At 33.5% G+C, this 27,989-nt stretch overlaps 2 protein-coding genes and 10 long non-coding RNA genes across 20 annotated transcripts in view; 6 read left to right on the forward strand and 6 right to left on the reverse strand.

Annotated features, from left to right (window-relative positions):
• Window positions 1–995, forward strand: part of LOC145724734 (uncharacterized) — a 177,494-nt gene extending 176,499 nt beyond the window's left edge. The window contains exons 2-4 of one of the 2 annotated variants that reach the window (XR_014177069.1): window positions 39–425; window positions 594–677; window positions 741–995. This is a non-coding gene — a long non-coding RNA (uncharacterized LOC145724734). Of the gene's footprint in view, window positions 1–38; window positions 430–593; window positions 678–740 lie in introns of those variants that run through there. The other variant, XR_014177070.1, reaches the window with a different exon arrangement.
• A 1,309-nt stretch (window positions 996–2,304) lies between these two features.
• LOC145724311 (uncharacterized) lies at window positions 2,305–3,357 on the reverse strand. Its single transcript, XR_014176979.1, has 3 exons — window positions 3,061–3,357; window positions 2,777–3,005; window positions 2,305–2,702 (listed from the first exon to the last, which is right to left on the reverse strand). It is a non-coding gene; the product is annotated as an uncharacterized LOC145724311 (long non-coding RNA).
• A 2,791-nt stretch (window positions 3,358–6,148) lies between these two features.
• LOC145724307 (uncharacterized) lies at window positions 6,149–7,039 on the reverse strand. 2 transcript variants are annotated; one of them, XR_014176972.1, is made up of 3 exons: window positions 6,720–7,039; window positions 6,467–6,550; window positions 6,149–6,403 (listed from the first exon to the last, which is right to left on the reverse strand). It is a non-coding gene; the product is annotated as an uncharacterized LOC145724307 (long non-coding RNA). The 2 variants fall into 2 exon arrangements; XR_014176973.1 differs by having other exon boundaries at window positions 6,716–7,026.
• Window positions 7,040–9,606: 2,567 nt separating this feature from the next.
• Window positions 9,607–10,587, reverse strand: LOC145724310 (uncharacterized). Of its 2 annotated transcripts, none has more exons than XR_014176977.1 (3): window positions 10,372–10,587; window positions 10,088–10,316; window positions 9,607–10,017 (listed from the first exon to the last, which is right to left on the reverse strand). It is a non-coding gene; the product is annotated as an uncharacterized LOC145724310 (long non-coding RNA). The 2 variants fall into 2 exon arrangements; XR_014176976.1 differs by having other exon boundaries at window positions 10,092–10,316; window positions 10,372–10,585.
• A 460-nt stretch (window positions 10,588–11,047) lies between these two features.
• On the forward strand, window positions 11,048–12,016 carry LOC145724309 (uncharacterized). Of its 2 annotated transcripts, none has more exons than XR_014176974.1 (3): window positions 11,048–11,446; window positions 11,615–11,698; window positions 11,762–12,016. It is a non-coding gene; the product is annotated as an uncharacterized LOC145724309 (long non-coding RNA). The 2 variants fall into 2 exon arrangements; XR_014176975.1 differs by having other exon boundaries at window positions 11,058–11,450.
• Window positions 12,017–13,325: 1,309 nt separating this feature from the next.
• Window positions 13,326–14,376, reverse strand: LOC145725550 (uncharacterized). The gene is made up of 3 exons (XR_014177336.1): window positions 14,082–14,376; window positions 13,798–14,026; window positions 13,326–13,723 (listed from the first exon to the last, which is right to left on the reverse strand). It is a non-coding gene; the product is annotated as an uncharacterized LOC145725550 (long non-coding RNA).
• A 116-nt stretch (window positions 14,377–14,492) lies between these two features.
• LOC145725548 (uncharacterized) lies at window positions 14,493–15,579 on the forward strand. 2 transcript variants are annotated; one of them, XR_014177334.1, is made up of 3 exons: window positions 14,493–14,814; window positions 14,870–15,098; window positions 15,169–15,579. It is a non-coding gene; the product is annotated as an uncharacterized LOC145725548 (long non-coding RNA). The 2 variants fall into 2 exon arrangements; XR_014177333.1 differs by having other exon boundaries at window positions 14,496–14,814; window positions 14,870–15,094.
• Window positions 15,580–17,169: 1,590 nt separating this feature from the next.
• On the reverse strand, window positions 17,170–18,046 carry LOC145725545 (uncharacterized). 2 transcript variants are annotated; one of them, XR_014177327.1, is made up of 3 exons: window positions 17,741–18,046; window positions 17,488–17,571; window positions 17,170–17,424 (listed from the first exon to the last, which is right to left on the reverse strand). It is a non-coding gene; the product is annotated as an uncharacterized LOC145725545 (long non-coding RNA). The 2 variants fall into 2 exon arrangements; XR_014177328.1 differs by having other exon boundaries at window positions 17,737–18,046.
• A 209-nt stretch (window positions 18,047–18,255) lies between these two features.
• Window positions 18,256–19,046, forward strand: LOC145725546 (uncharacterized). Of its 2 annotated transcripts, none has more exons than XR_014177329.1 (3): window positions 18,256–18,475; window positions 18,645–18,728; window positions 18,792–19,046. It is a non-coding gene; the product is annotated as an uncharacterized LOC145725546 (long non-coding RNA). The 2 variants fall into 2 exon arrangements; XR_014177330.1 differs by having other exon boundaries at window positions 18,265–18,479.
• A 1,581-nt stretch (window positions 19,047–20,627) lies between these two features.
• Window positions 20,628–21,607, reverse strand: LOC145725547 (uncharacterized). Of its 2 annotated transcripts, none has more exons than XR_014177332.1 (3): window positions 21,393–21,607; window positions 21,109–21,337; window positions 20,628–21,038 (listed from the first exon to the last, which is right to left on the reverse strand). It is a non-coding gene; the product is annotated as an uncharacterized LOC145725547 (long non-coding RNA). The 2 variants fall into 2 exon arrangements; XR_014177331.1 differs by having other exon boundaries at window positions 21,113–21,337; window positions 21,393–21,606.
• An 880-nt stretch (window positions 21,608–22,487) lies between these two features.
• On the forward strand, window positions 22,488–25,199 carry LOC145723940 (uncharacterized). Its single transcript, XM_081971961.1, has one exon. It carries the CDS (start codon window positions 22,488–22,490, stop codon window positions 25,197–25,199), a length of 2,712 nt encoding a protein of 903 aa, XP_081828087.1.
• A 64-nt stretch (window positions 25,200–25,263) lies between these two features.
• On the forward strand, window positions 25,264–27,921 carry LOC145723941 (uncharacterized). Its single transcript, XM_081971962.1, has one exon. It carries the CDS (start codon window positions 25,264–25,266, stop codon window positions 27,919–27,921), a length of 2,658 nt encoding a protein of 885 aa, XP_081828088.1.
• Window positions 27,922–27,989: the final 68 nt, after the last annotated feature.

Raw genomic sequence — 27,989 nt, forward strand, 5'->3', positions numbered from 1 at the left:
AATGGGAAACGCGCAAAACAGCGACTGGCCAGAAGGAGATGGGCTCAAAAGGGCGACCGGCCAACACAGCGACCGGTCAGAACAGCGACATGAGAGATCGGGATGAGCGTAAGGGCGACTTCGGCATTCTTCGGTTTTACTGGTGGAGGGGGAAATGGCAAATGATCATCATCGGTTTTCGTTCCTATTCTAACCTCACATTATTATTAATTAAAATATTGTTTTGTTTGGTTGGAAATACCTTGTCTTTGAGTATTTTAATATTGCAATAACAGATACTGCAATATATACCTATTTTCTGGCCTCAAACTATCTGTGGTGTTCGTCTACGTGTTGGTGTAATTATTTTTCAGGTTGTGGACGAGAAAAAGCGCAGACTATTTTAAAGTTTTGGAGATGCTTGTTTATGACTTCAACAATTACAAGTAGGTAGGTATACTATTTGAAATTCGTTTTAGCTGGTATGGGCTTTTAATGGCTTAATTTAGGAAGCCGTCAAGTAGTGATGTGTATTATTTTGTTGTTGAATAATAATATTAAATCATTTGAAAATAAATAGGTATTACCTTAAATTGAACTGATTATGTTTACAGGATAAAGGATTACTCCAAAGGCTCTGAAGATTTGGTCTTTTGCAACAATAAGAATAAACCAGAGCAACCATTAATGTTAGGATGGTAAGTTTTACTAGAATTTATTGTGATTACATACTTATTTATTTTTGTATTGTTTACAAACAGGGCACTACTGAAATCCAATGTGGAATGTTTTGGAAGAGGGTACCAATTTTTAAGGCAACATTTTAAACAATGAAGTGTAATAACCAGTGTTTGAACTGTATTATTTAGATAATACAGCTAGATATCTATACTATAGCTGTTACTCCTTATGGTTTTATTATGTTATTTGTAATTTACATACACCATTACATTTAGACAAATCTTTAAAAGTGTAGAAGCAGCTTGAAATCAATATGTGTTTGTATATTATTATTATTTGGAGGGGTGTCATCATTTCTCTCCGATATAGGTAATTTGTCCCAATATTTCCAAATCCCCAATTCCTTATTAAATTATTTCTGATATATTTCAGTCTAAAATGATTAGGCCCAAAAAGCTAGACATCCAATTTAAAAACAATCTGTTTTTTGTTGTGTAAATGTGTACAAAGACTAACCTAACCTAAAACATCTTATTTTGTCAACATAACCTAATTCTACGTTTTTCTGCCTTAGTAAAAATGATGGTGATGAGCAAATCACACCTTAGAACTTACAATACATGAATAATATTGCGCTCTCTGATTATGCATGCCTTATTAATTTTGCGCAATACATCAAATCAAAGAAAATCTGCTTTTGTTTCATTCAATCCCTATAGTCTTAGATAGATACAGATTTACTTTAACTATTAAATAATACTTTGTTTTTATCTTAGGTAAAAAGTATACACCCAACTTAACAGTTATTGTCACAGCTCAAAGTTCACAGCAATGTAGGTAGTAAATAAATTACCATACAACAGGACTAATAATGAGTTTGTTGTATAATCTACCTTTATTTTCTCCTTATTTGAAAATGTGTAAAATACATCAATTTTATTTAATTTAGTAGTGATATGGAAAGTTTTTTTTTCTCATATTAATTAAATTAAAGCAAGTTTTGCAAAAACCTCTAGTTGTAGACCATTTAATATCCCTATACTTTCAAAGATAGTTATAGATCATTTTGTTTTGAACATAAAAATTCAAATTAATGTAGAATTTTTTTAAGGTTTTTATTGTCTTTAAAATAGCCAGTTTTATCCATTTATAGGATATAACAACCAGCAAAAATAAATAAATAATTATTTTTTGAAAAATAATCAAAACTTTGTTTGCCACCACAGACAAAGGCTTGTTACACAGTGTAATAATTACACAGTGTTAACATATGCACATTGTTATCAAGTCCTGCTAAATTTATTACATATTGTCTGTTATTTAAAATACTATCTTTTTGCAAGTATCATAACTATCCTGCTGCTAATGTTTATAACCTCTCCTTGTTTCCCCATGTCTATAAAAACCACTATTTATGATATTATTATGTTTACCATTAATATATGTGTATGACCATTATGTCAAAGTAATAGGAGTGCTATTTTTTTAATTTGATGGTGTGTCCATAATTTTCTGAAGATATTCATATTTCATTACCATTTTACTAGGTTTAACAATTATACAGTGTCAAAAACAATGATTATTTTATTATATCCTCATGCTCATAGGAAAAATTGAGAAAAAATAAAATATACAAAAGTGAAATAAATTTAATAATAATTTATTTTTCTTTAATAAATTAGTAAAAATAAACATAAAATAGACATAAACATAGCCTAATTAAACTTTTAAACAATGTATTAACATAAAAGAATAACATTTCTACCAACTTACAATAGCACATATACTTATAGGTATAAATACTATTTAATAATACATTATACCTAATTAGTGTAATGGAAACTATAAATTTCATAGATTTATTTAACTGTTAACTCCCATATGATATTACAAGTTATATTATCACAGTTATAGAATCACTACTATAATATACAAACTATAAAAGCATATGTAACTTTTGTTGGTACTGCATTGGTGTGACCTGCATGCAAATCAAAAAAATCATCAGTATACATTACAATAAAATGTAGCAATTCATGGATCTAGAAACAAAAAAAAAATGATACACAGAGAATATGAGAAGTAGGTATTAACTAGGTAACATACCTATACTTACCTACATATTAAACAATGTGTAAATCAACTAGATTTATACCTCAACAGGTATATGCTGAAGCTGGATGCAGTTTTTTCAAATGTATTTGCCTCTCGGTTTCCAAATACGGTTTCCATTTGGTTTTTATTAAATACTGTCTTTGATAACCATTGTGTTACTTAATAAAAGTTCCAGTATACTTCATGCACATTGGCTATATGAGCTGTGGGGGCAGATTATCAAAGATTTTCTGAAATAAAAACGAAAATGTTGAAATTTTAAGTCCTACATACCATTCCACTTACCTGTTGCAACTTTCCTCAGAAAAACTCGGCTGATGATAAACATAAACATGCCCAACTATAAGTAATCGATTTAACTCTGATTTACCAGTCTAAAACTGTCCAGTAATAAAAATCAAACACAATTTGAGCAAATTTCCAATCAACATGTAAACAAAGCCGCCATTATTAAATATGACCTGCTGTCCGCATTCCACAAATTCCACAAAACCGCGGCCTACCGAACGCCATTCGGATGACGTCGCGATCTCGCCCGAAGCGACTTCGGGTCGGTTCCGAACCGTCGCCCTTCTGGCGAGATGGGCTCAAAAGGGCGACCGGCCAACACAGCGACCGGTCAGAACAGCGACATGAGAGATCGGGATGAGGAGATGGGCTCAAAAGGGCGACCGGCCAACACAGCGACCGGTCAGAACAGCGGGAAACGCGCAAAACAGCGACTGGCCAGAAGGGCGACGGTTCGGAACCGACCCGAAGTCGCTTCGGGCGAGATCGCGACGTCATCCGAATGGCGTTCGGCAGGCCGCGGTTTTGTGGAATTTGTGGAATGCGGACAGCAAATCATATTTAATAATGGCGGCTTTGTTTACATGTTGATTGGAAATTTACTCAAATTGTGATTGATTTTTATTACTGGACAGTTTTAGACTGGTAAATCAGAGTTAAATCGATTACTTATAGTTGGGCATGTTTATGTTTATCATCAGCCGAGTTTTCCTGAGGAAAGTTGCAACAGGTAAGTGGAATGGTATGTAGGACTTAAAATTTCAACATTTTCGTTTTTATTTCAGAAAATCTTTGATAATCTGCCCCCACAGCTCATATAGCCAATGTGCATGAAGTATACTGGAACTTTTATTAAGTAACACAATGGTTATCAAAGACAGTATTTAATAAAAACCAAATGGAAACTGTATTTGGAAACCGAGAGGCAAATACATTTGAAAAAACTGCATCCAGCTTCAGCATATACCTGTTGAGGTATAAATCTAGTTGATTTACACATTGTTTAATATGTAAGTATAGGTATGTTACCTAGTTAATACCTACTTCTCATATTCTCTGTGTATCATTTTTTTTTTGTTTCTAGATCCATGAATTGCTACATTTTATTGTAGTGTAAACTGATGATTTTTTTGATTTGCATGCAGGTCACACCAATGCAGTACCAACTAAAGTTACATATGCTTTTATAGTTTTTGTATATTATAGTAGTGATTCTAGAACTGTGATAATATAACTTGTAATATCATATGGGAGTTATAACAGTTAAATAAATCTATGAAATTTATAGTTTCCATTACATTAATTAGGTATAATGTATTATTAAATAGTATTTATACCTATAAGTATATGTGCTATTGTAAGTTGGTAGAAATGTTATTCTTTTATGTTAATACATTGTTTTAAGAGTTTAAAAGTTTAATTAGGCTATGTTTATGTCTATTTTATGTTTATTTTTACTAATTTATTAAAGAAAAATAAATTATTATTAAATTTATTTCGCTTTTGTATATTTTATTTTTTCTCAATTTTTCCTATGAGCATGAGGATATAATAAAATAATCATTGTTTTTGACACTGTATAATTGTTAAACCTAGTAAAATGGTAACAAAATATGAATATCTTCAGAAAATTATGGACACACCATCAAATTTAAGAAATAGCACTCCTATTACTTTGACAGAGATTTGAGTGAAACTGACTGAAACAGACTTTTCCTCTGATTTTTCATTGTTAGCAAATTAGACACCACATTCTACTTTTATAGGGTTTCTCCATGTTTTTCTTATAAAACTGTGTAATTTTTTGACACAAGTTGTGCAATGAACAATGCCAGAATTATGTTACCATGTATAAAGTAACTATAAGTATGTGTGTCATATCGACAATGCCTCTTTAGGTGCTTATTCTATGGTGGTCCTAAGTAACTATCATAATGGTCATACACATATATTAATGGTAAACATAATAATAACATAAATAGTGGTTTTTATAGAAATGGGGAAATAAGGAGAGGTTATAAACATTAGCAGTAGGATAGTTATGATACTTGCAATAAGACAGTATTTTAATGATTTTATATAACGGACAATATGTAATAAATTTAGCAGGACTTGATAACAATGTGCATATGTTAACACTGTGTAATTATTACACTGTGTAACAAGCCTTTGACTGTGGTGGCAAACAAAGTTTTGATTTTTTTTTTCAAAAACATAGTGCATGTATATTCTTCAGGTTTTTGCTGGTTGTTATATCCTATTAATGGATAAAACTGGCTATTTTAAAGACAATAAAAACATTAAAAAAAATTCTACATTAATTTGAATTTTTATGTTCAAAACAAAATGATCTATAACTATCTTTGAAAGTATAGGGATATTAAATGGTCTACAACTAGAGGTTTTTGCAAAACTCGCTTTAATTTAATTAATATGAGAAAAAAAAAATTTCATATCACTACTAAATTAAATAAAATTGATGATTTTACACATTTTCAAGTAAGGAGAAAATAAAGGTAGATTATACAACAAAGTCATTATTAGTCCTGTTGTATAGTAATTTATTTACTACCTACATTGCTGTGAACTTTGAGCTGTGACAATAACTGTTAAGTTGGGTGTATACTTTTTACCTAAGATAAAAACAAAGTATTATTTAATAGTTAAAGTAAATCTGTATCTATCTAAGACTATAGGGATTGAATGAAAACAAAAGCAGATTTTTCTTTGATTTGATGTATTGCGCAAAATTAATAAGGCATGCATACTCAGAGAGCGCATGAGCGCAATATTATTCATCTATTGTAAGTTCTAAGGTGTGATTTGCTCATCACCATCATTTTTGCTAAGGCAGAAAAACGAAGAATTAGGTTATGTTGACAAAATAAGATGTTTTAGGTTAGGTTAGTCTTTGTACACATTTAATTTACCCAACAAAAAACAGATTGTTTTTAAATTGGATGTCCAGCTTTTTGGGCCTAATCATTTTAGACTGAAATATATAGGAAATAATTTAATAAGGAATTGGGGATTTGGAAATATTGGGACAAATTATATTGGAGAGAAATGATGACACCCGTCCAAATAATAATAATATACAAACACATATTGATTTCAAGCTGCTTCTACACTTTTAAAGATTTGTCTAAATGTAATGGTGTATGTAAATTACAAATAACATAATAAAACCATAAGGAGTAACAGCTATAGTATAGATATCTAGCTGTATTATCTAAATAATACAGTTCAAACACTGGTTATTACACTTCATTGTTTAAAATGTTGCCTTAAAAATTGGTACCCTCTTCCAAAACATTCCACATTGGATTTCAGTAGTGCCCTGTTTGTAAACAATACAAAAATAAATAAGTATGTAATCACAATAAATTCTAGTAAAACTTACCATCCTAACATTAATGGTTGCTCTGGTTTATTCTTATTGTTGCAAAAGACCAAATCTTCAGAGCCTTTGGAGTAATCCTTTATCCTGTAAACATAATCAGTTCAATTTAAGGTAATACCTATTTATTTTCAAATGATTTAATATTATTATTCAACAACAAAATAATACACATCACTACTTGACGGCTTCCTAAATTAAGCCATTAAAAAGCCCATACTAGCTAAAACGAATTTCAAATAGTATACCTACCTACTTGTAATTGTTGAAGTGATAAACAAGCATCTCCAAAACTTTAAAATAGTCTGCGCTTTTTCTCGTCCACAACCTGAAAAATAATTACACCAACACGTAGACGAACACCACAGATAGTTTGAGGCCAGAAAATAGGTATATATTGCAGTATCTGTTATTGCAATATTAAAATACTCAAAGACAAGGTATTTCCAACCAAACAAAACAATATTTTAATTAATAATAATGTGAGGTTAGAAAATAGGAACGAAAACCGATGATCATTTGCCATTTCCCCCTCCACCAGTAAAACCGAAGATTGCCGAAGTCGCCCTTACGCTCATCCCGATCTCTCATGTCGCTGTTCTGAGATGGGCTCAAAAGGGCGACCGGCCAACACAGCGACCGGTCAGAACAGCGACATGAGAGATCGGGATGAGCGTAAGGGCGACTTCGGCAATCTTCGGTTTTACTGGTGGAGGGGGAAATGGCAAATGATCATCGGTTTTCGTTCCTATTTTCTAACCTCACATTATTATTAATTAAAATATTGTTTTGTTTGGTTGGAAATACCTTGTCTTTGAGTATTTTAATATTGCAATAACAGATACTGCAATATATACCTATTTTCTGGCCTCAAACTATCTGTGGTGTTCGTCTACGTGTTGGTGTAATTATTTTTCAGGTTGTGGACGAGAAAAAGCGCAGACTATTTTAAAGTTTTGGAGATGCTTGTTTATCACTTCAACAATTACAAGTAGGTAGGTATACTATTTGAAATTCGTTTTAGCTAGTATGGGCTTTTTAATGGCTTAATTTAGGAAGCCGTCAAGTAGTGATGTGTATTATTTTGTTGTTGAATAATAATATTAAATCATTTGAAAATAAATAGGTATTACCTTAAATTGAACTGATTATGTTTACAGGATAAAGGATTACTCCAAAGGCTCTGAAGATTTGGTCTTTTGCAACAATAAGAATAAACCAGAGCAACCATTAATGTTAGGATGGTAAGTTTTACTAGAATTTATTGTGATTACATACTTATTTATTTTTGTATTGTTTACAAACAGGGCACTACTGAAATCCAATGTGGAATGTTTTGGAAGAGGGTACCAATTTTTAAGGCAACATTTTAAACAATGAAGTGTAATAACCAGTGTTTGAACTGTATTATTTAGATAATACAGCTAGATATCTATACTATAGCTGTTACTCCTTATGGTTTTATTATGTTATTTGTAATTTACATACACCATTACATTTAGACAAATCTTTAAAAGTGTAGAAGCAGCTTGAAATCAATATGTGTTTGTATATTATTATTATTTGGACGGGTGTCATCATTTCTCTCCAATATAATTTGTCCCAATATTTCCAAATCCCCAATTCCTTATTAAATTATTTCCTATATATTTCAGTCTAAAATGATTAGGCCCAAAAAGCTGGACATCCAATTTAAAAACAATCTGTTTTTTGTTGGGTAAATTAAATGTGTGCAAAGACTAACCTAACCTAAAACATCTTATTTTGTCAACATAACCTAATTCTTCGTTTTTCTGCCTTAGCAAAAATGATGGTGATGAGCAAATCACACCTTAGAACTTACAATAGATGAATAATATTGCGCTCTCTGAGTATGCATGCCTTATTAATTTTGCGCAATACATCAAATCAAAGAAAAATCTGCTTTTGTTTCATTCAATCCCTATAGTCTTAGATAGATACAGATTTACTTTAACTATTAAATAATACTTTGTTTTTATCTTAGGTAAAAAGTATACACCCAACTTAACAGTTATTGTCACAGCTCAAAGTTCACAGCAATGTAGGTAGTAAATAAATTACTATACAACAGGACTAATAATGACTTTGTTGTATAATCTACCTTTATTTTCTCCTTACTTGAAAATGTGTAAAATCATCAATTTTATTTAATTTAGTAGTGATATGAAATTTTTTTTTTCTCATATTAATTAAATTAAAGCGAGTTTTGCAAAAACCTCTAGTTGTAGACCATTTAATATCCCTATACTTTCAAAGATAGTTATAGATCATTTTGTTTTGAACATAAAAATTCAAATTAATGTAGAATTTTTTTTAATGTTTTTATTGTCTTTAAAATAGCCAGTTTTATCCATTAATAGGATATAACAACCAGCAAAAACCTGAAGAATATACATGCACTATGTTTTTGAAAAAAAAAATCAAAACTTTGTTTGCCACCACAGTCAAAGGCTTGTTACACAGTGTAATAATTACACAGTGTTAACATATGCACATTGTTATCAAGTCCTGCTAAATTTATTACATATTGTCCGTTATATAAAATCATTAAAATACTGTCTTATTGCAAGTATCATAACTATCCTACTGCTAATGTTTATAACCTCTCCTTATTTCCCCATTTCTATAAAAACCACTATTTATGTTATTATTATGTTTACCATTAATATATGTGTATGACCATTATGATAGTTACTTAGGACCACCATAGAATAAGCACCTAAAGAGGCATTGTCGATATGACACACATACTTATAGTTACTTTATACATGGTAACATAATTCTGGCATTGTTCATTGCACAACTTGTGTCAAAAAATTACACAGTTTTATAAGAAAAACATGGAGAAACCCTATAAAAGTAGAATGTGGTGTCTAATTTGCTAACAATGAAAAATCAGAGGAAAAGTCTGTTTCAGTCAGTTTCACTCAAATCTCTGTCAAAGTAATAGGAGTGCTATTTCTTAAATTTGATGGTGTGTCCATAATTTTCTGAAGATATTCATATTTTGTTACCATTTTACTAGGTTTAACAATTATACAGTGTCAAAAACAATGATTATTTTATTATATCCTCATGCTCATAGGAAAAATTGAGAAAAAATAAAATATACAAAAGCGAAATAAATTTAATAATAATTTATTTTTCTTTAATAAATTAGTAAAAATAAACATAAAATAGACATAAACATAGCCTAATTAAACTTTTAAACTCTTAAAACAATGTATTAACATAAAATAATAACATTTCTACCAACTTACAATAGCACATATACTTATAGGTATAAATACTATTTAATAATACATTATACCTAATTAATGTAATGGAAACTATAAATTTCATAGATTTATTTAACTGTTATAACTCCCATATGATATTACAAGTTATATTATCACAGTTCTAGAATCACTACTATAATATACAAAAACTATAAAAGCATATGTAACTTTAGTTGGTACTGCATTGGTGTGACCTGCATGCAAATCAAAAAAATCATCAGTTTACACTACAATAAAATGTAGCAATTCATGGATCTAGAAACAAAAAAAAAATGATACACAGAGAATATGAGAAGTAGGTATTAACTAGGTAACATACCTATACTTACATATTAAACAATGTGTAAATCAACTAGATTTATACCTCAACAGGTATATGCTGAAGCTGGATGCAGTTTTTTCAAATGTATTTGCCTCTCGGTTTCCAAATACAGTTTCCATTTGGTTTTTATTAAATACTGTCTTTGATAACCATTGTGTTACTTAATAAAAGTTCCAGTATACTTCATGCACATTGGCTATATGAGCTGTGGGGGCAGATTATCAAAGATTTTCTGAAATAAAAACGAAAATGTTGAAATTTTAAGTCCTACATACCATTCCACTTACCTGTTGCAACTTTCCTCAGGAAAACTCGGCTGATGATAAACATAAACATGCCCAACTATAAGTAATCGATTTAACTCTGATTTACCAGTCTAAAACTGTCCAGTAATAAAAATCAAACACAATTTGAGCAAATTTCCAATCAACATGTAAACAAAGCCGCCATTATTAAATATGACCTGCTGTCCGCATTCCACAAATTCCACAAAACCGCGGCCTGCCGAACGCCATTCGGATCTCCGATCACTCTCCGAAAATCGTAAAATTTACCTCACCTTGCGTCCCGCCTAAAGTCGACTAGCCAAGCTAGAATCTAATATTCGCAATGACTAACTGAACATTGTGTGTAATTGTGGGATAAAGACGGGTGAAGTTTCGTATGTTACGTTATTTGTGCTGCAGCGAATTTTATTCTTCGACCGACTAAAAACCTTTTTAAAAAAACGACAATCAAATATGAAGAGCGGACTTTATTAACAACTACTTGTGCGATACAAAGTTGGATTAATAAAAGACACTTAAAACTACGGTACACTGTTACTTATACTAAACCTTATCAACTAAAGCTTGGGAAGTGCGACCAAGAGTGCTTGCGTCGGACTTCTCATATTTGTCAGCGGTTAAGGTGTCTGTCAGAAATGTTGGGTATAAGAGACGGGAAACGCGCAAAACAGCGACTGGCCAGAAGGAGATGGGCTCAAAAGGGCGACCGGCCAACACAGCGACCGGTCAGAACAGCGACATGAGAGATCGGGATGAGCGTAAGGGCGACTTCGGCATTCTTCGGTTTTACTGGTGGAGGGGGAAATGGCAAATGATCATCATCGGTTTTCGTTCCTATTCTAACCTCACATTATTATTAATTAAAATATTGTTTTGTTTGGTTGGAAATACCTTGTCTTTGAGTATTTTAATATTGCAATAACAGATACTGCAATATATACCTATTTTCTGGCCTCAAACTATCTGTGGTGTTCGTCTACGTGTTGGTGTAATTATTTTTCAGGTTGTGGACGAGAAAAAGCGCAGACTATTTTAAAGTTTTGGAGATGCTTGTTTATGACTTCAACAATTACAAGTAGGTAGGTATACTATTTGAAATTCGTTTTAGCTGGTATGGGCTTTTAATGGCTTAATTTAGGAAGCCGTCAAGTAGTGATGTGTATTATTTTGTTGTTGAATAATAATATTAAATCATTTGAAAATAAATAGGTATTACCTTAAATTGAACTGATTATGTTTACAGGATAAAGGATTACTCCAAAGGCTCTGAAGATTTGGTCTTTTGCAACAATAAGAATAAACCAGAGCAACCATTAATGTTAGGATGGTAAGTTTTACTAGAATTTATTGTGATTACATACTTATTTATTTTTGTATTGTTTACAAACAGGGCACTACTGAAATCCAATGTGGAATGTTTTGGAAGAGGGTACCAATTTTTAAGGCAACATTTTAAACAATGAAGTGTAATAACCAGTGTTTGAACTGTATTATTTAGATAATACAGCTAGATATCTATACTATAGCTGTTACTCCTTATGGTTTTATTATGTTATTTGTAATTTACATACACCATTACATTTAGACAAATCTTTAAAAGTGTAGAAGCAGCTTGAAATCAATATGTGTTTGTATATTATTATTATTTGGAGGGGTGTCATCATTTCTCTCCGATATAGGTAATTTGTCCCAATATTTCCAAATCCCCAATTCCTTATTAAATTATTTCTGATATATTTCAGTCTAAAATGATTAGGCCCAAAAAGCTAGACATCCAATTTAAAAACAATCTGTTTTTTGTTGTGTAAATGTGTACAAAGACTAACCTAACCTAAAACATCTTATTTTGTCAACATAACCTAATTCTACGTTTTTCTGCCTTAGTAAAAATGATGGTGATGAGCAAATCACACCTTAGAACTTACAATACATGAATAATATTGCGCTCTCTGATTATGCATGCCTTATTAATTTTGCGCAATACATCAAATCAAAGAAAATCTGCTTTTGTTTCATTCAATCCCTATAGTCTTAGATAGATACAGATTTACTTTAACTATTAAATAATACTTTGTTTTTATCTTAGGTAAAAAGTATACACCCAACTTAACAGTTATTGTCACAGCTCAAAGTTCACAGCAATGTAGGTAGTAAATAAATTACCATACAACAGGACTAATAATGAGTTTGTTGTATAATCTACCTTTATTTTCTCCTTATTTGAAAATGTGTAAAATACATCAATTTTATTTAATTTAGTAGTGATATGGAAAGTTTTTTTTTCTCATATTAATTAAATTAAAGCAAGTTTTGCAAAAACCTCTAGTTGTAGACCATTTAATATCCCTATACTTTCAAAGATAGTTATAGATCATTTTGTTTTGAACATAAAAATTCAAATTAATGTAGAATTTTTTTAAGGTTTTTATTGTCTTTAAAATAGCCAGTTTTATCCATTTATAGGATATAACAACCAGCAAAAATAAATAAATAATTATTTTTTGAAAAATAATCAAAACTTTGTTTGCCACCACAGACAAAGGCTTGTTACACAGTGTAATAATTACACAGTGTTAACATATGCACATTGTTATCAAGTCCTGCTAAATTTATTACATATTGTCTGTTATTTAAAATACTATCTTTTTGCAAGTATCATAACTATCCTGCTGCTAATGTTTATAACCTCTCCTTGTTTCCCCATGTCTATAAAAACCACTATTTATGATATTATTATGTTTACCATTAATATATGTGTATGACCATTATGTCAAAGTAATAGGAGTGCTATTTTTTTAATTTGATGGTGTGTCCATAATTTTCTGAAGATATTCATATTTCATTACCATTTTACTAGGTTTAACAATTATACAGTGTCAAAAACAATGATTATTTTATTATATCCTCATGCTCATAGGAAAAATTGAGAAAAAATAAAATATACAAAAGTGAAATAAATTTAATAATAATTTATTTTTCTTTAATAAATTAGTAAAAATAAACATAAAATAGACATAAACATAGCCTAATTAAACTTTTAAACAATGTATTAACATAAAAGAATAACATTTCTACCAACTTACAATAGCACATATACTTATAGGTATAAATACTATTTAATAATACATTATACCTAATTAGTGTAATGGAAACTATAAATTTCATAGATTTATTTAACTGTTAACTCCCATATGATATTACAAGTTATATTATCACAGTTATAGAATCACTACTATAATATACAAACTATAAAAGCATATGTAACTTTTGTTGGTACTGCATTGGTGTGACCTGCATGCAAATCAAAAAAATCATCAGTATACATTACAATAAAATGTAGCAATTCATGGATCTAGAAACAAAAAAAAAATGATACACAGAGAATATGAGAAGTAGGTATTAACTAGGTAACATACCTATACTTACCTACATATTAAACAATGTGTAAATCAACTAGATTTATACCTCAACAGGTATATGCTGAAGCTGGATGCAGTTTTTTCAAATGTATTTGCCTCTCGGTTTCCAAATACGGTTTCCATTTGGTTTTTATTAAATACTGTCTTTGATAACCATTGTGTTACTTAATAAAAGTTCCAGTATACTTCATGCACATTGGCTATATGAGCTGTGGGGGCAGATTATCAAAGATTTTCTGAAATAAAAACGAAAATGTTGAAATTTTAAGTCCTACATACCATTCCACTTACCTGTTGCAACTTTCCTCAGAAAAACTCGGCTGATGATAAACATAAACATGCCCAACTATAAGTAATCGATTTAACTCTGATTTACCAGTCTAAAACTGTCCAGTAATAAAAATCAAACACAATTTGAGCAAATTTCCAATCAACATGTAAACAAAGCCGCCATTATTAAATATGACCTGCTGTCCGCATTCCACAAATTCCACAAAACCGCGGCCTACCGAACGCCATTCGGATGACGTCGCGATCTCGCCCGAAGCGACTTCGGGTCGGTTCCGAACCGTCGCCCTTCTGGCGAGATGGGCTCAAAAGGGCGACCGGCCAACACAGCGACCGGTCAGAACAGCGACATGAGAGATCGGGATGAGGAGATGGGCTCAAAAGGGCGACCGGCCAACACAGCGACCGGTCAGAACAGCGGGAAACGCGCAAAACAGCGACTGGCCAGAAGGGCGACGGTTCGGAACCGACCCGAAGTCGCTTCGGGCGAGATCGCGACGTCATCCGAATGGCGTTCGGCAGGCCGCGGTTTTGTGGAATTTGTGGAATGCGGACAGCAAATCATATTTAATAATGGCGGCTTTGTTTACATGTTGATTGGAAATTTACTCAAATTGTGATTGATTTTTATTACTGGACAGTTTTAGACTGGTAAATCAGAGTTAAATCGATTACTTATAGTTGGGCATGTTTATGTTTATCATCAGCCGAGTTTTCCTGAGGAAAGTTGCAACAGGTAAGTGGAATGGTATGTAGGACTTAAAATTTCAACATTTTCGTTTTTATTTCAGAAAATCTTTGATAATCTGCCCCCACAGCTCATATAGCCAATGTGCATGAAGTATACTGGAACTTTTATTAAGTAACACAATGGTTATCAAAGACAGTATTTAATAAAAACCAAATGGAAACTGTATTTGGAAACCGAGAGGCAAATACATTTGAAAAAACTGCATCCAGCTTCAGCATATACCTGTTGAGGTATAAATCTAGTTGATTTACACATTGTTTAATATGTAAGTATAGGTATGTTACCTAGTTAATACCTACTTCTCATATTCTCTGTGTATCATTTTTTTTTTGTTTCTAGATCCATGAATTGCTACATTTTATTGTAGTGTAAACTGATGATTTTTTTGATTTGCATGCAGGTCACACCAATGCAGTACCAACTAAAGTTACATATGCTTTTATAGTTTTTGTATATTATAGTAGTGATTCTAGAACTGTGATAATATAACTTGTAATATCATATGGGAGTTATAACAGTTAAATAAATCTATGAAATTTATAGTTTCCATTACATTAATTAGGTATAATGTATTATTAAATAGTATTTATACCTATAAGTATATGTGCTATTGTAAGTTGGTAGAAATGTTATTCTTTTATGTTAATACATTGTTTTAAGAGTTTAAAAGTTTAATTAGGCTATGTTTATGTCTATTTTATGTTTATTTTTACTAATTTATTAAAGAAAAATAAATTATTATTAAATTTATTTCGCTTTTGTATATTTTATTTTTTCTCAATTTTTCCTATGAGCATGAGGATATAATAAAATAATCATTGTTTTTGACACTGTATAATTGTTAAACCTAGTAAAATGGTAACAAAATATGAATATCTTCAGAAAATTATGGACACACCATCAAATTTAAGAAATAGCACTCCTATTACTTTGACAGAGATTTGAGTGAAACTGACTGAAACAGACTTTTCCTCTGATTTTTCATTGTTAGCAAATTAGACACCACATTCTACTTTTATAGGGTTTCTCCATGTTTTTCTTATAAAACTGTGTAATTTTTTGACACAAGTTGTGCAATGAACAATGCCAGAATTATGTTACCATGTATAAAGTAACTATAAGTATGTGTGTCATATCGACAATGCCTCTTTAGGTGCTTATTCTATGGTGGTCCTAAGTAACTATCATAATGGTCATACACATATATTAATGGTAAACATAATAATAACATAAATAGTGGTTTTTATAGAAATGGGGAAATAAGGAGAGGTTATAAACATTAGCAGTAGGATAGTTATGATACTTGCAATAAGACAGTATTTTAATGATTTTATATAACGGACAATATGTAATAAATTTAGCAGGACTTGATAACAATGTGCATATGTTAACACTGTGTAATTATTACACTGTGTAACAAGCCTTTGACTGTGGTGGCAAACAAAGTTTTGATTTTTTTTTTCAAAAACATAGTGCATGTATATTCTTCAGGTTTTTGCTGGTTGTTATATCCTATTAATGGATAAAACTGGCTATTTTAAAGACAATAAAAACATTAAAAAAAATTCTACATTAATTTGAATTTTTATGTTCAAAACAAAATGATCTATAACTATCTTTGAAAGTATAGGGATATTAAATGGTCTACAACTAGAGGTTTTTGCAAAACTCGCTTTAATTTAATTAATATGAGAAAAAAAAAATTTCATATCACTACTAAATTAAATAAAATTGATGATTTTACACATTTTCAAGTAAGGAGAAAATAAAGGTAGATTATACAACAAAGTCATTATTAGTCCTGTTGTATAGTAATTTATTTACTACCTACATTGCTGTGAACTTTGAGCTGTGACAATAACTGTTAAGTTGGGTGTATACTTTTTACCTAAGATAAAAACAAAGTATTATTTAATAGTTAAAGTAAATCTGTATCTATCTAAGACTATAGGGATTGAATGAAAACAAAAGCAGATTTTTCTTTGATTTGATGTATTGCGCAAAATTAATAAGGCATGCATACTCAGAGAGCGCATGAGCGCAATATTATTCATCTATTGTAAGTTCTAAGGTGTGATTTGCTCATCACCATCATTTTTGCTAAGGCAGAAAAACGAAGAATTAGGTTATGTTGACAAAATAAGATGTTTTAGGTTAGGTTAGTCTTTGTACACATTTAATTTACCCAACAAAAAACAGATTGTTTTTAAATTGGATGTCCAGCTTTTTGGGCCTAATCATTTTAGACTGAAATATATAGGAAATAATTTAATAAGGAATTGGGGATTTGGAAATATTGGGACAAATTATATTGGAGAGAAATGATGACACCCGTCCAAATAATAATAATATACAAACACATATTGATTTCAAGCTGCTTCTACACTTTTAAAGATTTGTCTAAATGTAATGGTGTATGTAAATTACAAATAACATAATAAAACCATAAGGAGTAACAGCTATAGTATAGATATCTAGCTGTATTATCTAAATAATACAGTTCAAACACTGGTTATTACACTTCATTGTTTAAAATGTTGCCTTAAAAATTGGTACCCTCTTCCAAAACATTCCACATTGGATTTCAGTAGTGCCCTGTTTGTAAACAATACAAAAATAAATAAGTATGTAATCACAATAAATTCTAGTAAAACTTACCATCCTAACATTAATGGTTGCTCTGGTTTATTCTTATTGTTGCAAAAGACCAAATCTTCAGAGCCTTTGGAGTAATCCTTTATCCTGTAAACATAATCAGTTCAATTTAAGGTAATACCTATTTATTTTCAAATGATTTAATATTATTATTCAACAACAAAATAATACACATCACTACTTGACGGCTTCCTAAATTAAGCCATTAAAAAGCCCATACTAGCTAAAACGAATTTCAAATAGTATACCTACCTACTTGTAATTGTTGAAGTGATAAACAAGCATCTCCAAAACTTTAAAATAGTCTGCGCTTTTTCTCGTCCACAACCTGAAAAATAATTACACCAACACGTAGACGAACACCACAGATAGTTTGAGGCCAGAAAATAGGTATATATTGCAGTATCTGTTATTGCAATATTAAAATACTCAAAGACAAGGTATTTCCAACCAAACAAAACAATATTTTAATTAATAATAATGTGAGGTTAGAAAATAGGAACGAAAACCGATGATCATTTGCCATTTCCCCCTCCACCAGTAAAACCGAAGATTGCCGAAGTCGCCCTTACGCTCATCCCGATCTCTCATGTCGCTGTTCTGACCGGTCGCTGTGTTGGCCGGTCGCCCTTTTGAGCCCATCTCAGAACAGCGACATGAGAGATCGGGATGAGCGTAAGGGCGACTTCGGCAATCTTCGGTTTTACTGGTGGAGGGGGAAATGGCAAATGATCATCGGTTTTCGTTCCTATTTTCTAACCTCACATTATTATTAATTAAAATATTGTTTTGTTTGGTTGGAAATACCTTGTCTTTGAGTATTTTAATATTGCAATAACAGATACTGCAATATATACCTATTTTCTGGCCTCAAACTATCTGTGGTGTTCGTCTACGTGTTGGTGTAATTATTTTTCAGGTTGTGGACGAGAAAAAGCGCAGACTATTTTAAAGTTTTGGAGATGCTTGTTTATCACTTCAACAATTACAAGTAGGTAGGTATACTATTTGAAATTCGTTTTAGCTAGTATGGGCTTTTTAATGGCTTAATTTAGGAAGCCGTCAAGTAGTGATGTGTATTATTTTGTTGTTGAATAATAATATTAAATCATTTGAAAATAAATAGGTATTACCTTAAATTGAACTGATTATGTTTACAGGATAAAGGATTACTCCAAAGGCTCTGAAGATTTGGTCTTTTGCAACAATAAGAATAAACCAGAGCAACCATTAATGTTAGGATGGTAAGTTTTACTAGAATTTATTGTGATTACATACTTATTTATTTTTGTATTGTTTACAAACAGGGCACTACTGAAATCCAATGTGGAATGTTTTGGAAGAGGGTACCAATTTTTAAGGCAACATTTTAAACAATGAAGTGTAATAACCAGTGTTTGAACTGTATTATTTAGATAATACAGCTAGATATCTATACTATAGCTGTTACTCCTTATGGTTTTATTATGTTATTTGTAATTTACATACACCATTACATTTAGACAAATCTTTAAAAGTGTAGAAGCAGCTTGAAATCAATATGTGTTTGTATATTATTATTATTTGGACGGGTGTCATCATTTCTCTCCAATATAATTTGTCCCAATATTTCCAAATCCCCAATTCCTTATTAAATTATTTCCTATATATTTCAGTCTAAAATGATTAGGCCCAAAAAGCTGGACATCCAATTTAAAAACAATCTGTTTTTTGTTGGGTAAATTAAATGTGTGCAAAGACTAACCTAACCTAAAACATCTTATTTTGTCAACATAACCTAATTCTTCGTTTTTCTGCCTTAGCAAAAATGATGGTGATGAGCAAATCACACCTTAGAACTTACAATAGATGAATAATATTGCGCTCTCTGAGTATGCATGCCTTATTAATTTTGCGCAATACATCAAATCAAAGAAAAATCTGCTTTTGTTTCATTCAATCCCTATAGTCTTAGATAGATACAGATTTACTTTAACTATTAAATAATACTTTGTTTTTATCTTAGGTAAAAAGTATACACCCAACTTAACAGTTATTGTCACAGCTCAAAGTTCACAGCAATGTAGGTAGTAAATAAATTACTATACAACAGGACTAATAATGACTTTGTTGTATAATCTACCTTTATTTTCTCCTTACTTGAAAATGTGTAAAATCATCAATTTTATTTAATTTAGTAGTGATATGAAATTTTTTTTTTCTCATATTAATTAAATTAAAGCGAGTTTTGCAAAAACCTCTAGTTGTAGACCATTTAATATCCCTATACTTTCAAAGATAGTTATAGATCATTTTGTTTTGAACATAAAAATTCAAATTAATGTAGAATTTTTTTTAATGTTTTTATTGTCTTTAAAATAGCCAGTTTTATCCATTAATAGGATATAACAACCAGCAAAAACCTGAAGAATATACATGCACTATGTTTTTGAAAAAAAAAATCAAAACTTTGTTTGCCACCACAGTCAAAGGCTTGTTACACAGTGTAATAATTACACAGTGTTAACATATGCACATTGTTATCAAGTCCTGCTAAATTTATTACATATTGTCCGTTATATAAAATCATTAAAATACTGTCTTATTGCAAGTATCATAACTATCCTACTGCTAATGTTTATAACCTCTCCTTATTTCCCCATTTCTATAAAAACCACTATTTATGTTATTATTATGTTTACCATTAATATATGTGTATGACCATTATGATAGTTACTTAGGACCACCATAGAATAAGCACCTAAAGAGGCATTGTCGATATGACACACATACTTATAGTTACTTTATACATGGTAACATAATTCTGGCATTGTTCATTGCACAACTTGTGTCAAAAAATTACACAGTTTTATAAGAAAAACATGGAGAAACCCTATAAAAGTAGAATGTGGTGTCTAATTTGCTAACAATGAAAAATCAGAGGAAAAGTCTGTTTCAGTCAGTTTCACTCAAATCTCTGTCAAAGTAATAGGAGTGCTATTTCTTAAATTTGATGGTGTGTCCATAATTTTCTGAAGATATTCATATTTTGTTACCATTTTACTAGGTTTAACAATTATACAGTGTCAAAAACAATGATTATTTTATTATATCCTCATGCTCATAGGAAAAATTGAGAAAAAATAAAATATACAAAAGCGAAATAAATTTAATAATAATTTATTTTTCTTTAATAAATTAGTAAAAATAAACATAAAATAGACATAAACATAGCCTAATTAAACTTTTAAACTCTTAAAACAATGTATTAACATAAAATAATAACATTTCTACCAACTTACAATAGCACATATACTTATAGGTATAAATACTATTTAATAATACATTATACCTAATTAATGTAATGGAAACTATAAATTTCATAGATTTATTTAACTGTTATAACTCCCATATGATATTACAAGTTATATTATCACAGTTCTAGAATCACTACTATAATATACAAAAACTATAAAAGCATATGTAACTTTAGTTGGTACTGCATTGGTGTGACCTGCATGCAAATCAAAAAAATCATCAGTTTACACTACAATAAAATGTAGCAATTCATGGATCTAGAAACAAAAAAAAAATGATACACAGAGAATATGAGAAGTAGGTATTAACTAGGTAACATACCTATACTTACATATTAAACAATGTGTAAATCAACTAGATTTATACCTCAACAGGTATATGCTGAAGCTGGATGCAGTTTTTTCAAATGTATTTGCCTCTCGGTTTCCAAATACAGTTTCCATTTGGTTTTTATTAAATACTGTCTTTGATAACCATTGTGTTACTTAATAAAAGTTCCAGTATACTTCATGCACATTGGCTATATGAGCTGTGGGGGCAGATTATCAAAGATTTTCTGAAATAAAAACGAAAATGTTGAAATTTTAAGTCCTACATACCATTCCACTTACCTGTTGCAACTTTCCTCAGGAAAACTCGGCTGATGATAAACATAAACATGCCCAACTATAAGTAATCGATTTAACTCTGATTTACCAGTCTAAAACTGTCCAGTAATAAAAATCAAACACAATTTGAGCAAATTTCCAATCAACATGTAAACAAAGCCGCCATTATTAAATATGACCTGCTGTCCGCATTCCACAAATTCCACAAAACCGCGGCCTGCCGAACGCCATTCGGATCTCCGATCACTCTCCGAAAATCGTAAAATTTACCTCACCTTGCGTCCCGCCTAAAGTCGACTAGCCAAGCTAGAATCTAATATTCGCAATGACTAACTGAACATTGTGTGTAATTGTGGGATAAAGACGGGTGAAGTTTCGTATGTTACGTTATTTGTGCTGCAGCGAATTTTATTCTTCGACCGACTAAAAACCTTTTTAAAAAAACGACAATCAAATATGAAGAGCGGACTTTATTAACAACTACTTGTGCGATACAAAGTTGGATTAATAAAAGACACTTAAAACTACGGTACACTGTTACTTATACTAAACCTTATCAACTAAAGCTTGGGAAGTGCGACCAAGAGTGCTTGCGTCGGACTTCTCATATTTGTCAGCGGTTAAGGTGTCTGTCAGAAATGTTGGGTATAAGAGACGGTTGAATGGGGCGGAAAAGAAGAGAAGTAGAAGACAACCTAAAAAAGTGTGGTTAAGCAAGGTTGTTATTGTATGGATGTAGAAGGAAAAAAAGATAGCGGGAAACTTTATTAGATTTTGCTAGTTTTGTCAGGAAATTAAAGTGTTTTGTACAGACCTTCCGTATTTTATTTAACGAACCGGTCGACGGCCCTTGAAACGGGTAGTTTCTTTGGTGCACGACACAACATTTGGCGACCGTGACAGGACTTATTGTGGAAAATAGTGGAACTCTTTTTCGGTCTGTAAATAAGCTGGAAAACCCCCGTGTTACTCTGGAAAGTGCGTGGAAAATCCGTACCATTGCAGTCGAGTTTTGTAAACTTTTACCGGGTTTCGAACTTTGTCGTTTTAACCTCGAAACTTTGAGTGATTTTGAATCGGGTTTGCAAATCGTTTATTATGGCTACGGGACTTGAAATTACAAAGAAAAGCCGTACCGTGTACCGGAGTGCGTTTACACGAGCCGCGAATGAACTAGAAGTGGGGTTACAGTCGGAAAATCCTGACAAAGACTTAATACAAGCTTCCCTCGAAATGTTACAGTCAAAATTCGAGTGTCTGAGCAAAATTGACTGTGAACTATATGATCTTTTGTTGGAAACGTCGACAGCCGCTGAACTGGAAGCTGATATAGAAAGCTGTGATGTTTATGCCAAGAAATTTACTATACTGAGGCTGAAATGTAACAAGGTTATTGAATCTAGTACCCTAACTGGAAGTAGTGATAACAGGGGGGCTGATGGAAGAAGCACTGTGAGTATTGAAGATAACCACACAGGTATGCGTAAATTTAGACTTCCTCGTATTGAGTTCAAACACTATGACGGTAGCATCAAAGACTGGTTGGCTTTTTGGGCTCAATTTAAAAAGGTTCACCAAGACGAGAGTATCGATAACCATGATAAAATTGAATATTTAATCCAGGCAACTTTAGCTGGAAGTCGAGCACGACAACTTGTTGAGAGCTATCCGGCCATGAGTGAGAACTATTATAAAATTATAGAAAGCATGCAAAGTAGATTTGGCAGGGAGGATCTCCAAATAGAGGTATATGTTAGGGAGTTATTAAAGTTGATTTTAACCAACACAACCTCTAAACAAAAGATGGAGATAAGCAGTCTATATGACCAAATTGAAACTCAGTTGCGAGCTTTAGAGACACTTGGGATAACAACTGATAAATGTTCCGCCATGTTGTATCCATTGATAGAGTCTTGTTTACCCCAGGATTTACTTAGGGTTTGGCAACGTTCAGCTATTTTTAATAGCCCTGCTAGTGGTGACGACCCAACCGACTTTTCGTTGGAAATTCGGCTAAAGCGACTTATGCTTTTCCTTAAGCAAGAAGTGGAAAATGAGCAGCGCATTAGTCTAGCAGCTGAAGGCTTTGGTTTAGGAAGTGGTATGAGGTCGTCTGGAGGAGACAATGCCGGTCAAAGACGGGGAAAAGACAGACTTCATAACGAACCAACTGCTTTGGGTCTTGTAAATGCAGAGGTTGGTCGCATTAATCGCTGTTTGTTTTGTTCAGGTACTCACTTGTCCGAAGCCTGTTTTAAAGCCCAAAAAATGAGTCTAGAACAACGGAAAGAAGTGGCCGCTAAGTATAAAGCCTGTTTTCGTTGTTTGAAAATCGGTCACCAGTCGAGACAATGTAGGGGCAGAATGAGATGTTTGTTATGTGGTCGTTCACACGTTTCTTTAATGTGCTCAGAGTTACTCGCCACTACTAAACAGGATGGTGGAAATGACAAGCAGTGCGAACCAACTACGACGGAGGAACCAAGTGGTAGTCATTTTCGTGAACATACGCTAGCTAATCACACGTCTACTCGAGTATTTTTGCAAACGCTGCGTGTGACAATAAAAGGAGATAGAGGGTCAAAAGTAGTTAGGGCTCTGGTGGATACTGGCTCACAACGGTCGTATATACTGAAAGATACTGCCACACAGCTTTACTGTCAACCCAAAAGAGTGGAAAAGGTTGTACATTGCCTTTTTGGGGGATCAGAGATGTGGGTGACGCATGAGTGTTTTGATATTACTGTTTGTAGAGGTCTATTTTCCCATACTTTTGAAGCCCTGGATCAACTTACTATTTGTGGAACTGTACCACCGGTGTTTTACGGACCTTGGACCAATGAGTTAGACATTTTGGGCGTCCAAGTATCAGATAGTGGGCAGTCTGGTCCCATAGAATTGTTGTTAGGGGCTGATGTTATAGGCATGTTGTACACCGGACGACGAGAACAGTTACCCTGTGGATTGATCGCCATGGAGACTCAACTAGGCTGGACACTTATGGGAAAAGTTTCAAGCAAAAATGGCGCTCGTTCAACTACCGTCATGACGACGTTAAATTTGTTCGTGCAAAACGCGTCCCTTACTCAACTGTGGGAACTGGAAGCTCTTGGGATTAAGGAACCCTCGGATAAACGCAGCAAAGAAGAAGCTGCCATTGCTGCCAGGGAACTTTTTAATCAGACAATCCACATCGATTCAGAAGGGCGATATGAAGTCAGGTTACCATGGATAGAAGACCATGCTCCACTTTCCAGCAATTATAGCTTAACACAGAAGAGATTAGAGTCTGTTGTTCGAAGGTTGAAATCCACCGGTTTATGTGATCAATACGAACAGATTTTTGCCGAGTGGGAAGCAGAAGGAATTATCGAGAAAGTTAGTCCAGACAAAGTTAATCATCTTCTGGGACATTACCTGCCCCACAGGCCCGTCATCAAAGAGAGCAGTCTAACTACAAAAATAAGGCCGGTTTTTGACGCTTCGGCCCATGAGAAAGAGAAACCTGCTCTAAACCACTGCCTTGAAAAAGGACCCAATCTGATAGAACAAATCCCTTCCATGTTATTGAGATTCAGAGAAAAAAGGATTGGGGTAGTGGCGGACATTCGTAAGGCTTTCCTGCAAATAAGTGTACATACTGCAGATCGCGACTTCTTAAAATTTTTATGGCTAGACTCTCAAGGACGCGAAGTCGTATACAACCACCGAAGAGTAGTTTTTGGTTTGAATAGCAGTCCTTTCCTTCTTGGGGCCACTTTGGATCATCACCTGTCCCAATGTTTAAATTTATGCTGTTCGACCGAGTAGTAATCTGCTGTATACCCGTGAGACGGTGGAAAAATTGAAACGAAGTTTTTATGTGGATAATTGTATGGTTAGCTTATCCACAGAAGCAGGAGTTGAAAAGTTCATCAGAGAATCAACAATCGTCATGAAACAAGGACTGTTTGATCTAAGAGGGTGGGAGCGCACTGGAGGAATGGATTTTGGTGATTTTGAAGAAACCTGCGCAGTGCTCGGACTGAATTGGCACCCCAAAGGAGATTATCTTACTTTGAATTATAGTTTCATGAAAGACGTTACTTTGGAGATGAACGCCCTTACTAAACGACAGATACTTGCTTTGACACAGAAAGTTTTTGACCCAATTGGTTTTGTCAGTCCCACTACGCTCATACCGAAGCTGATGCTTCAACAATTATGGAAGGACGACCTGACCTGGGATCAACCAGTGACTGAAGACTTAGCTCACAAGTTTATGAGTTGGATTAATGAGTTGCATTACCTGCAACAGATTAAAATACCTCGTTGGGTAATGGCTGGTACCAACGAAGCGGAGGAATTGAGTTTGCACACGTTTTGTGACGCCAGCCAATCAGCATATGCTTGTGTCGTCTTTCTACGAGCTGTCCGAGGCGGTAAAGTGTCGGTATTTCTGTTGGGTGCAAAAGCAAGGATATCGCCTCTGTGTAAAGCAGCTACAAAAATGACCATACCTCGACTGGAACTGTTGGCGGCCACCATAGGCGCTCGTCTTTACTCATCCTTGGTGGTAAATTTTGAACAAGAAGTTCCATGTTTTTTTTGGAGCGACTCTTCCACTGTGGTACATTGGATTCAACGAAAGGAAGAATGGGGAGTGTTTGTGTGGAACCGCGTAAACGAGATAAGAAAGCTGACATCGGCAGACGACTGGCGACATTTACCTGGAGTGTGTAATCCAGCTGACTTACCATCCCGTGGGTGCTCTCCGAAGCAGTTACTCGACTTAAAATGGTGGGAGGGACCCCGATGGCTTTACGACGACCCGGTTACTTGGCCAACTGCCGTTGAAGTTCCCAATGAGGAAGAGATTAATGGGGAAAAGAAAAAGAAACTTGTCACTACATTGAACCATTTGGAAAAAACCGATATTTGGCACTTTAATTACTTTCAGAAGTACACCAAAACCGTACGCATGTTTGGGTGGATCCAGAGATTTATTAACAATTGCAAGCGCCCAGATACAAAGAAGTATGGTGAACTTGATGCGGACGAGCATCACGCGGCAGAGGTACAAATCCTGAAACTAGTGCAAGCTGACTGTTTCACTGGAATGAATGACTCAAGACTAATTGGTTTTTCCCCCATGTGTGACGAAAAAGGATTAATTCGTCTCATGTCCAGAATATCTACAAGGTCAGATAACGATGACTTTCGTTTTCCCATAGTGTTGCCATCTAAACATCCTATAGTGAAGAGTATGATCATGGAAGTCCATATTAAGTCATGTCATGTCGGAACCCAGGGTCTACTTTCACTCCTTCGAGAGAGATTTTGGTTGCTTAACGGAAGGCGTACCATTAGATCCGTAATAAAGCACTGTGTGGTTTGTAACCGGTTTAACTCCAAGAACTTGTCGGCGAAAACGCCACCGCTACCTATGGATCGTGTACGAGATGCGGCAGTTTTTGAGGTGACCGGAGTAGATTTTGCGGGACCGTTGTATCTCAAAACTGGAGAGAAGGCTTGGATCTGTTTATTCACTTGCGCCGTGTATCGAGCCGTACATTTAGAACTTACGACTTCACTCTCCACTTCTAGTTTCCTCCAGGCACTTCGACGATTTGTAGCGCGTAGAGGAAGACCTAATACTGTTTACAGTGACAACGGTACGAATTTCCTAGGAGCAGCAAATGCTTTTGCGACATTAGATTGGGAGAGAATTACGCGAGAAACCGCTATCCAGCGTATTACCTGGAAGTTTAACCCCCCTACTGCAGCCTGGTGGGGCGGATTTTGGGAGAGGTTAATAGGTGTTCTAAAACAGATATTAAGGCGAGTGTTGGGACGAGCCAGCCTCAATTATGAAGAATTATCGACGCTATTGTGTGAGTGCGAGTCAGTAGTCAACTCCAGACCTCTCACCTACTTGTCAGAAGATCCCCAAGATCTGACTGCACTGACTCCCCTCATGTTTTTAAGAGAACAGATAGAAGACCGATTACCCGATTGTGACGTCATCGACAAAACTTCATTCAGCCGTAAGATACGGAAACTTCAGACTTTACGTGAAATGTTGCGAAAACGTTTTCGTTCAGAATACTTGGGACAGTTGAAGTTATTTTGCGATGGAAAAGTGACCCGCCCAGTTGACATTGGTGAGTTGGTACTCATCGGCAGCGACAATACGAAGCGTTTGGAATGGCCTATCGGACGTGTTGTAGACGTACTTCCAGGAAAAGATGGGCAGATTCGTTTAGTCAAGGTGGAGACTATCAAAGGGTGCTTACTTCGTCCGCTACAACGACTATTTCCATTGGAGTGTGGACGTGATCCTGAAAGACTCTCAGAGTTGGGCGATTTTAAGCTTCGTGTTCGAACTGAGACTGAAGGGGATTCGCCTGTGACTTCGACAGAATGCGAAAACCCACAGATACCGCTTTCTCAGGAGAGTTGTGAACCTGAGATGGAAGATGTTGGCATTGAAGTCGAGAAAACAACTAGGTGTGGACGCATTAGTAAGATTCCAAGTCGTTATTTAGACTAGTGTTTGTTCTATAGGAAATTTGATGTAGTTACCATCTTTGGTTTGTTTAGCTTTACGAGCTTAATTTT

The sequence above is a fragment of the Ips typographus genome, linkage group LG2, assembly GCF_016097725.1.
Source record: "Ips typographus isolate SLU linkage group LG2, UJ_Ityp_2.0, whole genome shotgun sequence".
NCBI classification, from domain to species: domain Eukaryota; kingdom Metazoa; phylum Arthropoda; class Insecta; order Coleoptera; family Curculionidae; genus Ips; species Ips typographus.

Excerpts from the sequence above, each read along its gene's own strand:
- LOC145723941 (XM_081971962.1), top strand. The coding sequence starts at position 25,264 with ATGGTTAGCTTATCCACAGAAGCAGGAGTTGAAAAGTTCATCAGAGAA.
- LOC145723940 (XM_081971961.1), top strand. The coding sequence starts at position 22,488 with ATGGCTACGGGACTTGAAATTACAAAGAAAAGCCGTACCGTGTACCGG.